Below are 12923 nucleotides of genomic sequence, written 5' to 3'. Positions count from 1 at the left end.
ATTCTGATGGTTGATGTGAACATTAACTGAAGCTCCTGACCCGTATCTGGATGATTTTATGCACTGCACTGCTACCACATGATTGGCTGATTAGATAATCGCATGGATGACTGTTGGTGCCAGACGGGCAGGTTTGAGTATTTCTGTAACTGCTGATCTCCTGAGATTTTCACGCACAGTCTCTAGAATTTACTCTGAATGGTGCCAAAAACATCCAGTGAGCGGCAGTTCTGTGGATGGAAATGCCTTGTTGACGAAAGAGGTCAACAGAGAATAGCCAGACTGGTTTGAATTGACAAAGTCTATGGTAACTCAGATAACCGCTCTGTACAATTGTGGTGAGAATGCTATTCTGAGATGCGGGTTTGTGCTATTTTGGCAGCACGAGGGGGGCCTACACAATATTAGGCAGGTGGTTTTAATGTTGTGGCTGATCGGTGTGTATATATATATATATATATATATATCAGTGATTCTGACAAACAAGACCCGTCATTTGTGACCTAACTTCAGTTACATGTTCATATAAACCAGGAAAATACTGTAGACTCTTGGAACATCATCCAGTTGAGCAAAAAAAAAAAAAAAAATAAAAAAAAAAATACATTAAAAAAAAAAAATAACCATGTGATCCTTGGGTTTAAATGCAGTACCCCAAGAGGTCAGAGGTGAGGTAATGAAAGAAAAGATGACACTTGTACTTTGATCACAGCTTGCTTTCAGTGCTGTCAGTGCACGCAAAATAGCAGTCCATATATAGATCTGTTAAGAATCTATTGCTGTTCTAATTTGAACAGTATTTGTGTTAACAGAACCTAGAGTTAGCATGGTTCTGTTCACATTAGCAAACCTGGACAAATCATCCACAATTTTGTTCTGTGGATGGTCTGTTTGATTGAACAAAATAGTTTGATGGCTCTTTAGTTTGGTCATTGGACACAAGGCTTTTCCATTCATTTGGTTTCCTCACCATGATTTATATGGCATTTACATACTGAAGATTTAAATAATTAATAAAACCAAATGATATGAGAAGATGAAGGTTGTTACTGTCATGCCCAGCATCCTGTGTACTGCAAATGTTAATTCTAAAAGCAAGCTAATAAGGAGAGTAAATGAGTACCACTTTACCTCTATTAAAGTTGTGTAGTTCAGAATCTATTATGAGAAATGCTTAACTTTGTGCTGTTGGAATAATTGTGCCTTGTATGCAAAACACAAAACCCATGTCATTAGATTCATGTGCTGTAGATATAGTCCACATGGTGGAGCTATGTGCATTTTTTACTCGTTGCCCACTACTGCAGATAGTGCTGACTTACAACACAGTCCACGGATGTGGAGGTTTGCAATTAGACACCTCCATGATTGGTTTTGTAATGTGTCATACTCACTATTTAGAAATAAGAGTTTCATTACAAATAAATTGGTTTGAATAGAGAGTATATATTAAGCCAGCTGTGTTACAGTGCTGCAGAAATGGTGAGAAGTGTGCTAAATTATGTTTCAAAGGAAGTGTTTACATGCTCATTACTGGCTGAAAATATGAAATGATTTAGTGTAATTGTTTGTAATGAAGCAGACCCCCCTCAAACAGTTAGAACAATTTGTACCATAGTAACAGCCTCTATCTCAAAGTGCTTTTCAGAAAGCCAGAATGCAAGCTGTACATGGCTTTATAGATATGTAATCAAGAATAGTATTAAATCTGGCCAACATTACCCATCACAGCTGCCCAAATAAAATGCTGATGTAAAGGTAATTATAATGGTCATAATCCTATACTTTCAAAAAGTCACGTTTACAAACTGTCAATTCCAGTGGTTCAGGTAGTTCTTTATTTTCAGCTTTTTAAAGAAATACTCAAAATAGAAATCAGTGAATCATAGACTGGAGCTATAGAGGGGATGATTTAATTTTCAACTTTCTTAAGTCAAACTATTCCAAAGCATCTCTGCTGTCCACTTCTCCTCATTAGCAATTGTGGAGCTCTGTTAATGTGCTGTCCTGCTTGGGTATTTCCCTCTTTGCTCTCAAAAACCCTGATCAAACTAAACCACCATCAGAAGTGCTCTCATTCGTATAAATGAACTAAACCCGCTCTTAGAGGAAGAGGTCAGCAGGAGCATCTAGTAAGCTTTCATAGATAAGTAATTATTGGCTGAAATTAGAGTATGCCGTTAATGAAGAAAAAAAAAAACAGCACGGTTCTTCAAGCCCTTTCTTACTTAGACTCGTGACTCTAAGCCCAGCGCCTTGAAAAGCGAGAACTAGCAGGAAATTCTGTGTGTTGCCACAGAAATAGCATTCTAAAATAATGCTTATTATATCCATGTACGTTTGTGCTATTCAAAGTGAAGTGTGTCATAAGCATCTTCATGATGAAGATGATCAGGAGCCCTGTATTTTACTACTACTAACACTACTATATAATTTTTATATAACGATAAGGATATATTTTTACTGCTATAAATATTCTTCTAAAGATAAATCATGGTGCTGTAACACCCTCATTATTTCCTTGATTGGGCTCTTTCCCCAACAGCCACAGAATACCATATGTTTTTCCTTATTTCCTGCTATTGTAAAAGTAAGTGAATAAAACTTTTATTTGAATAATTATTTAATAATAAATTAATTTCATCACATTACAAGTAATCAATTACTGTAATCTAATTACTTTTTAGAACAAAAAGTTGCTTGGTCCATGACATTGTAGATTTATTAGAATACTAGAATACAGATACTTTTAATTAAGTTAATTACTTTTAATTAGGTTAAACATATTTCTAAAACAATATTGTAAATGAAGAATACATTTAAAATGTGAATATGTACATGTTTGTGTTTTGTGTAGGCGGGTGCCCTCTAACGAGTCAGTGAACAAGGAGGAAATATAGGCTAGACATTATTTTTAATTTGCTGGCTGGAAAAACAAAGCTTTTTCTGTGAAAAGTGTTTTAGAAAGTAACTTATAAGTAATTAGTAAGCTTACTCTTTTTTTTTTTTTTTTTCCCCCAATGAAGTAATGTGTAAAATCAATAATCTGATTACATATTTAGAGTAGTAGTAGTTTGAAGTGACGTACTTTGAGTAACTTGCCTAACACTGCGAATAGACCTCTGAGTAACTGAATAATATCTTGCATTTTTATTGATTGTATCCATTTCAGCCACTGTCTTTTTTGCATGAAGGCTTTCATGCGACTCTTGAGCATGGAGCATAAAAGGAATATTACCGCGACCCTGATGACAGCAACCTGCTAAATTTCGAATGCTTGAGATTTGGCAATAGCAAAGCAGACATCCGTCTCAATATACATGTTCTTTGTTGCAACAACACTTCATGCACATGTGCGAATGGGTTAAAATTGGTCACATATTATAATTTTTAATTGCAAATTTGAGCAAAACACGATAGAGAAAATGTGCCATTGCTTGTTACCCTCTGGGGTCTGAGGGTGTTTTGGGCCCTGGAGAAGTTTTGACATGCCTTGACATTTGTGCTTTTTTCAGTTGCTTAAAAACATATTAATGGCTAAAGTCTGATAACACTGTATTCAGATCAAACTGGGCTACAATAATATGTGAGCAACATGTATGTACATGTTTGTATATTTGAGAAAATAACGTTTATGCGTGGTTTTTGAAAAAACTAAAATTAAGTCACTGAAATAAGGCCATATAACACGTACTAAATATTTGTTCACAAGACTTTTGAGAACTGGATCTTGTAGCCTAGAGTTTTTGCTACAAAATGATGTGAAAACCATCCTGATCACTCATTCATACAAAACAATATAGTCATTTAACTTTTGTAAGACAGTTTTAGTGTTAGAAAGGCCATATGCGAGGAGGCGTGGATGATCATGAATATTGATGTGATTCACACCTGAGGAGACAAAGACCCCTCCTGAGAGAGAATGAATGTGAGGAGACTTAATGATTGAATGTATTGTTTGTAGCTTATTCATAAAATCAAGTTTAAGTTAAAAGAAGTAATCTGACTATATATTTTCTTTACATAAAGACTTAAACATTTTAGACCTACACTACCGTTTAAGAGTTTTAGATCGGTAAGATTTTTTAATGTTTTTAAAAGAAGTCTCTTCTGCTCACCAAGACTGCATTTATTTGATCCAAAATACAGCAAAAACAGTGATACTGTGAAATATTTTTACAATTTAAAATAACTGTTTTCTATTTGAATATATTGTAAAATGCAATTTATTCCTGTGATCAAAGCTGAATTTTCAGCATAATTACTGCAGTCTTCAGTGTCACATGATCCTTCAGAAGTCATTCTAATATGCTGATTTACTGCTCAAGAAACATTTATTATTATCAGTGTTGAAAACAGTTGTGTACAATTTTTTTCAGGATTCTTTGTTGAACAGATTTACACATGAAACAACACATAGAGCAGCGGTACAAAAGACAGTGCAAAAGAGACATTCAGGGCAAAAGTGCAAACAGGGACAGTGCAAGATGAAAGAAAAATAATTAAAGTGTCCAGTGCACATAGGGAGAGACGAGAGTATTACCAAAGGTGGATGGTTTGTATGAGCCCACTCATCCACATATGCGTAGCCTACTCGCTCACATAGTATTGCACATAAGCATTGTAAACATTGAAGTGAACAGTTCACAGCACACAGATTTGAGAATACAGTTACATGTCTTTGTGCCATTTTTGACAAAAGTTCCTGTTCAACTGAACACACAAGTGAACATCACATGCCTGGCATTTCCAAGGTTTTACCTGCCTTTTACTGTGCTGTACTTTGCAAAGCATGCACTTCCGGCGACCAACAGTGTCAGTATCCTTTGCATCTGATGTTAGCTCGGCTCCTGGAACCGGTACATGGTCACTACTGGTCTGTTTTGGTGCTACGTACTGTGACACACCACAGAGCTCTGCAATAAGCTGTTCCATGAACTCTGTGGGTCATGTTACCACCTAGCTCTTTGTGCATAATGAAAGCATTGGTGGAAGCAATGTCCAATAAGTGTAGAAAGATCTTTCGGTACCACTTCATTGTTTTGTGTTGTGCAGTGCGTGCCCTCCTAGTGCGAATGGCAGGTGAAGTCGAGAGTGATGCAGCCACATTCCTAAAAGAAAGTTGAAAACTATTATTGCATATATATTCCAAAGTATATTACCGTATGAATAGCGCACTCTGTTGGTGGGTGTGATCACATTAGCGATAATTAGCTGAGCCAGGAGAAACTGTACATCGCTTTGTTTCATACAGATTACATTGCAGGAGAATATTTGTTTTAAATTTGAATTGTTTTATTTAAAAGTAGACATGTTAAGCTTTCTTTAGACATATGTTTCATGTTTGTCTGATAAATATTCGCATAGTTTCAGTTCATTTTTGTGACGTGTTTCAGAAAGATGTTCGCGGAGACCGAGACGGCTGAAAGCGCACCCTGTTTATTTTCTTTATTTTACAAAAGCACAAGGTTTTGTTGTTATTGTGAGTGTACACAAATAAAAGTAGACCCTTCATAGTTTCTAATGATGTCTTACACTTATCTGTATACCCAAAAATGACGGAGTATTTAAAGTTGTTTCCGCTGTTATGCGGAAAAAAATCGAGCAGGGCGCGTCCGTCGACCCCAGAGGGTTAAACGTGTTTTTAATGCCTTGCAAACTTAACGTTTGGTTTTCTGTAATGTATTGAACATTGTTGTTGCAAATTCTGCTCATTTTGATATGCTACAATGGTAACATTATCTAGCTGGCTAACAGATGAGGTTCTCTCAAAATTGCAAGAATGATTTGTAACAGTGATGAGTAATGTTTTGGATTGTATGGCATCATTATCCAGAAAACGTTTGTTCATGAATTTATAGCTGTCATGGAGTTACATTGCTGTATGGTTTCCAGCAAATATTGCAAATTAGAAACAAGGGATGCTCTGAACAGGATTTTTACAGCAGATATCGATCAACGATATACTCGTCACCTGATTGTCCGATACTGATACCGTTCATTTCACCTTTTATCGGGATCTCTGTCATAACTGATTATATGTAAGCTTTCTACACACTGTCACTATTAATTGAATTTTCCTCTTCCCAGTAATATCACTTTGCCAATAAAAGTTTAAAAGTTTAAAAGACTTATTAAAGCAGCTTTTTTTAAAACAAGGATAGTCTAACAAAATATTCTCTATATTAAGATAGATAGCCCTATAAAAAATGAAGCTTAGTGTCAAACTGAAGACAAACTGATAACCCATCCCATAGGTATATTAAAATTAATGTGACATTTGTTGTTGTTTATTCATTGTCATTATTTCATATAATTATTATTCCTTATTTTATTTCTATTTTATTTTTGCATTTATATTTTATACATTATATACCGATCAGCCACAACATTAAAACCACCTGCCTAATATTGTGTAGGTCCCCCTCTTGCCACCAAAACTTCGCCAACCCGCATCTCATGGTTGATGTGAACATTAACTGAAGCTCCTGACACATATCTGCATGATTTTATGCACTGCACTGCTGCCACACGATTGGCTGATTAGATAATTGCATGGATGATTGTTGGTGCCAGACGGGCTGGTTTGAGTATTTCTGTAACTGCTGATTTCCTGGGATTTTCATGCACAACAGTCTCTAGAATTTACTCCGAATGGTGCCAAAAACAAAAAACATCCAGTGAGCGGCAGTTCTGCAGATGAAAATGCCTTGTTGATGAGAGAAGTCAACAGAGAATGTCAGTTTGAACCAGTCTGGCCAAAGTCTATGGTAACTCAGATGACCTATCTGTGCAATTGTGATGAGAAGAATTTAATCTCAGGGGCCATTTACACGACAATGTTTTCAACTAAAAACTGAAAACTTTATATGCATTTTGGCTGTTCGTTTACACAACAACGGCATTTTGGGGCCTGAAAACGCAAACTTTTGAAAATGGGTTTCAAAGTGCAAGTTTTTGAAAACGATGCCGTTATCGTCTCCGTGTAAACATACAAAAACGCGAATTTTTGCACACGTATTACGTGTTATATAAAGAATGATGGATTGATAGGCATCAATTTGAGATGTATAATTATCAATATGAATACTGATGTCTGTGCAAATAACAATAATCAACAATTTATTCATTTGGAGTGTTTTGTATGGATTGTGTACATTGTACAGTAGGCAGAACCTGCAATTTGAAAATCTTGAAATTAATGTATGGATTCAGATGGGAAAAATGTATTTGTAATTTAAATGTTATTTATTTATGTAATTTTATTTTATGTACCTTTATCCTGCAATTCATTCACCCACCGCTTATGTATATAGCCTATAGACAGAGATGTGATGCCATGTACAGTTTTCAATGATATGCTTAGAATATGAAAACATGAGGCAGTGAAAATGCATGTTAGATCCAGTGTACACAAGACCTCTCTCTCTCCATCAGAAGATATCCATATATCAGAGTTTTGTCTGATACCCAAAACCAGTCAACATCAACAGCTTGTGTTAACTTACTCTCCTACCAGCCCAAGAGTCAGCAGGGGGAATACAGAAGAAGGCAGGAGACGAAGTGATGGTAAAAATGAGCAGAGTTTATTGAATAATCTTGAGAGTTCAGTCTATAGGCATGCGCTTGAGTACTTAAAAACAACGCGCGAGACATTCAAAACTGCAATGGCGGACTACATGGCTGTGTTTGTGCTGCTCAAGATTTTGAGTTTATTGACATTTCTCTAGCAAAGTAATTGTAGTAATAAAGCAACCTCATCGTCCGTCCAGACAAAATTGCTCTGCTTTCTCCATCTTCATTGTTTGTATTCACCGCTCTGTGGAAGAATGCTTATGTGTGCAGGCACATAGTGTCACTTTGTAAAGAAACGTCGCAACTACTGGCCTGGCATGCATAATACAGCGTTTTTAGTCATTTTCGCAGATCCGTGTGAACGGGGATCGTTTTGACAACGTTGTTGTCTGTACGCGAAACTTTTCAAAAGCGCAAAGGAAAAACTTTTCCGTTTTTAGAACATAATTGTCGTGTAAACGTACCCTCAGAATGCTATTCTGAGATCTGGGTTGGTGCTGATTTGGTGGCACGAGGGGGGACCTACACAATATTAGGCAGGTGGGTTTAACGTTGTGGCTGATCGGTGTATTATGGTATCTTAATAGTATATAAAGAATTATTATATTTATAAAAAACAATTTTGTATTGCCTTTTCATTTAGTTGGATGATTGTGGTAATAGTTCATTTTTCACTTGTTGCTGCTTAAACTTTAATGAGGGAACACGCGCTCTGAGATGAAAGGAAATTGGAGAAAGAGCGCATGTTTTCGGACTCTACGGGTCCTACAATTGTTAATAACATTTAATCAGGAGATATTTAATAAAGATGTTTGAATTATACCAAATCTTTGTAACTCACGTTATTACTGAGATGCCTATGTCTGACGCTGGGGGAGACTGAGAAGTTGCCGCCATTAACGATAAAAAGGACAGTTTCACAGCTTGCGCTGTTTTCCCTTTGCCTTGTCGCGTGTGAAACGCCACATTAACAGCACAGTACACAAACATTTCATATTCGCCATACCTCTCCCACTGCATCATTCGTAACTGTTCAATCAGGTTTGTTGTCTTACAACACTATGCCAGTATTCCCCACTCTCCGTGATGCCATGACAGTGACGCTGAAGTCTTCAGGAGCTGCGTGTCTTTTGCGACATGAGCGATCGGTTTATGCGATCGGCCAAATTACTGATCACCGATCGAGTCATAGGATGTGAATATCGGCCGATACCGATCGGTGGCTGAACGATCGGAGCAACCTTATTAGAAACGTGATAGGTTAATAAATCATTTAACTTTTTATTAAACTTCATATCTGAGACACAAATATATTGCTAAAAATAAAATGTATATGTTTGTGCTGGGGGCCAACAAAAATATTTGCATGGAAAGTAAAATCTGAACTTCTATACCAACCAGCATAAAAAAGAAAATCCTTATTGTTGAGCCCCATGTGCACATTGCGATGTTGGTGCATTGTATAGGGCCCTTTGAAATCCGTTTGATTTTTTTCTAAATTCCGTTTTATGTTTTCCGTTTTGTTTTCCCCAAATTCTGGGTTTTAAAGTTTAATTACATTTTATTATTAAAAGAACAGTTTAATCAGATGAATTCATAGAATTTTAATGAAATTATTTTTCAACATACCATTGCATTATCTTTATCAAATGAAGTGCTACAGTATACTGATCCTCACAGCGCATTCCAAAACACAACACTGGAGTGTTTTTATATATATATATATATATATATATATATATATATATATATATATATATATATATAAATATTTATATATATATATATATATATATATATATATATATAATTTATTTTTTCAAAAACAGAGCTGCACAGTAGAGCATCACAGTTTTAATGAAAGCAGTGATGAAACTCTTAATTGTGAGATATTGCTTAAATATAACGTAATTATTAATTATATTATTATTACTATTACTACATTGAATTATACATGTTTCTGTACAGAAGTAATATTTATGTCCCTTTTTTTCCATTTTCACACGTCTATTTAAATGGAGCTTTTATTTTGGTGTTTTGGTGGAAAACCGGATGTTTTTGATGACTTCACTTCTTACCTCTGGAAAAGCTGTTTGCTATATGGGCTAATGTGCTTATTAAATCGCAAAAGGCTATGATTTATTTGTATAAAGATATAGTCTGCATGAGCTACGCGTGAATAAAGTGCTCTGCTCTTTGTCATTTATACAAACACAGAGCGAACGTGATGTGAATGATACGGTTGGTGTGTAAGCATTGGCTTCTCACATTCACTTAATGTTTAAGCACGCAGCTCAGCAAGACATTATATATGTTATTTGTTTAATTACATCTCAGCCTTTTGTGGTTTAATCATCACACCAGGACATATAACGATTTTAATTTTGATTAATTGTGCATTTATACATTCACTTTATCCCAAATATGTCAAATTCCGTGACATTCCATGTATAATAGTTAATTCCGTTTTTATGACTGGATTCTGCGTCCGTGTTTTCCGCATTGCGGAAATCATAGGGCACTATTTGTATGAGAAGGATCTCATTAACGGTAAGGATTAAAATAGTGTTAATGTCAGTATTTTGCTATATCCCTGTAAGCTTGACTGCTGATTTAAAATTTACCTCAAGCAAAGTCATTGGAGAGATCTTTGTCATTGGAGACCCTCCCCCACATTACTGGCCCTTATTGCTCAATGACCCGTTTCGTCCTGTATGACTGTTCCACGGGACCATAATAGAGATTGCAATTGGTGAATGTGAATAAAACACAGTTGTTGAAGTGCCTCTTGTGCTCATTTCATCTAGAAACTGAAGCGATTTGTACCTGGAGATACATTACAGGAATAATGGACTTAAATGAGCTCAAGTATCTCTCTGTATGGTGCTGTCATAGGCCACTTTCTCCATATTGTATGGATTCTGTGAAGAAATGGCACCATTCTCAAAAGGTCACAGAATGACTGTCCAGTCAGCTGCCAATGACATTCTGTTGTCTTATTGGCTGGTCTCAGAGCTCCACCTCCCTTTTGCCCCTTTTCTCTCCTCCATGTAAACGTGCAGGAAGTCACTCCATTATTGTTCCTCCTCCATGTTGGGCTATGTGCCCTGAGGATGGTTATTTTCTGTCTCACTGATAACTGCTTTAGATTTTTTTAAAGTTCCCTCAATGTATTGGGTGACGTCGAGCACCCACGCTGAGAATGAGATGGAGAGAGAGAGAGACTCAACTCAACTCCTCTCTGACGGAGCCCATGTGACAAACCCCACAAGCTGTAACAGTTGTGCGTCCTCTCCCTCCCTCCCCTCCCCTCTCATCTATCCTCCTCTTCCCTTGTTCTTCTCACTACTCTCTGCTCGTTGTGCTCACTGTGGCATTCTTATCTTTCTTTTGGAGAAGAGCCAGCTGTCTGGTGTGATGAAGAAGCTTTAACCAGAAGAACTGAAGCTGGACTTCACATATGCACACAGACACGCTGGACTTCACAAACACACACAGACACACTGTCTTGCATACACAGCATGGCTCCTATGGGGCCTCTGTGTAAACATCTCCACCCTGACAAACAGCTGTGAGACCATTCGTCAAGAAGAAGGACGGAGTGTGGAAGACCGGCAGAAGAAAGAGATTGTTCGTTGTGAGCAAGTGAAGCAGAAGTAGTAAGAGACTGAGAGAGAGCAGACGAAAGGAGCAGTAGCGACGGAGAGGTGGGAGTGTGGAAAACTCGCTGGATGAAGGAAACAGACTGGCTGTCCCTTTCCTGGTGTGATGGAGTGAGACGAGGAATGAGGGTGGATGGTGAGAGCGGGGAGCAGCAGCAGCAGTGGAGGGGCAGGAGGAGGAGGAGGTGCAGGGGAATGTGGTGGAGCCGGTTGTGGCCGGAGGGGCAGGAGCAAGTATCGCTCGCGGCGGCGAGTATCCGGATCCTCGGTAGCCGAGCGGCTCAGCTGCAATAGCAGCGAGAAAATGTCAGCCAACATCAAGAAGTTGGACTGTTTCTCACCCATGCTGTGCCATTGCAAAGTGGCCTGTACCAACAGTACCATCTCGCTCATGTTTGGATGCAAGGTGAGTGGCAGAGATAAATGACAGCCTGTGAGAGTCTGTACAGCTTGTACCTCCAGGTGTTGCCAAGATTTGCTGCCAACACTTTCTTCTTACCAGCTGTTAGGAAAAATCAATAGAAAGAGCAAGTCTAAACTGCAAGGCACATATATAATCAACTTGATGAGATAAGAGGAGTTGTCTTAGCTCCTGCATTGGCAACATGTTTAGTAGTTGGAAGTGTTGACTGCTGGTATTAAGGCACCTTGAGCACACTAAACCAAGAGCTGTCAGTGCATATGTCAGGGATGTGTTTTCCCATATTCACAGCTCTTTCAATTTTAATCATTCATTGGCTTATCTCTGCTCTGACTGTAGTTAACACTCTCTGCTCTCCAGTAATCACACTCTGTACACTGATGGAGATTGCACACATTTCATTGTATTTGCTTAGGTTAAAGCTTAAGTCCTTAATGAGAGTTTGTCACAGTAATGCGTTAGCTCTGGCTTTAACACAGCATAAGAATCTCCTGTTCAAACAATTGAGTAATTGGGTACACTTATCCAGAATCTCATGTATGAAACGTCTTGATTTATTTTTATACTGAACTATTGCACATTATGTTTTACGGCGTGATTACAGCATTTTAGGTCAAACTATTACTTTTGTAAATCAGTGATGTTTTGGAGTGGCTCATTATGGTGGATCTTGATCGGCCTCTCCAACTATGTTCTCATACATTTTTCGTACACATGTCCATGATTTTCTTTTTATTATTTATTCAAATGATTGTGTAGTCACTTACTAAAACTCTCACAAAAGTCTGTCACTGAAAGAACATTTGGCAGTGTTTAACAAGGACCCTTTTGGCCTCTGTTTTGATTACTGTCTGTATGTTGCTGTATGGCATCCCGTGCCACTTTGATCCATGGCATTAACCTCTCAAATCCTTGATTCACAGCCCAAAGGATTACATGTCATCTGCTCTGCTCGGGATTGACGTTCAATTAGAATACATTAATTTGCTTGAACTCATTGAGTAAATTCTCTCAACCATTTCTTTATCTTCAAGTGCTAACCTGAAAATGCTACAAAATCATTATGTATTTTAATAATTACCAGATCCTGTTTTCTTAACGTCATATAAAAATGAAACTGACCGTGGCAAAATTTGGTTTGAAACAAAAAGCCAAATTTCTTTTCAGAATTTGGACATGAAAATAGTACCAAAATCTACAACCTACATATGGGATGATTGTAACATGTCAGCCAGTATTATTAGCTGCTGAAGACGTTTTAAAAG

At 37.3% G+C, this 12923-nt stretch overlaps 1 protein-coding gene across 20 annotated transcripts in view; it reads left to right on the top strand.

Annotated features, from left to right (window-relative positions):
* LOC127441476 (discs large homolog 1-like protein) overlaps nucleotides 1-12923 on the top strand; it is a 151817-nt gene that overhangs the window by 39887 nt on the left and 99007 nt on the right. The window contains exon 1 of one of the 20 annotated variants that reach the window (XM_051698964.1): nucleotides 11356-11643. The exons of the other annotated variants lie outside the window; for them this stretch is intronic. Within the exon in view, the coding sequence (XP_051554924.1) occupies nucleotides 11371-11643 (273 nt within the window). The 5' untranslated portion in view covers nucleotides 11356-11370. Of the gene's footprint in view, nucleotides 1-11355; nucleotides 11644-12923 lie in introns of those variants that run through there. 20 annotated transcript variants of the gene reach the window in all.

The sequence above is a fragment of the Myxocyprinus asiaticus genome, chromosome 5, assembly GCF_019703515.2.
Source record: "Myxocyprinus asiaticus isolate MX2 ecotype Aquarium Trade chromosome 5, UBuf_Myxa_2, whole genome shotgun sequence".
Classification (NCBI taxonomy): domain Eukaryota; kingdom Metazoa; phylum Chordata; class Actinopteri; order Cypriniformes; family Catostomidae; genus Myxocyprinus; species Myxocyprinus asiaticus.
The sequence above is the reverse complement of the archived record's forward strand: the minus strand, read 5'-3'. Positions and strand labels throughout refer to the sequence as shown.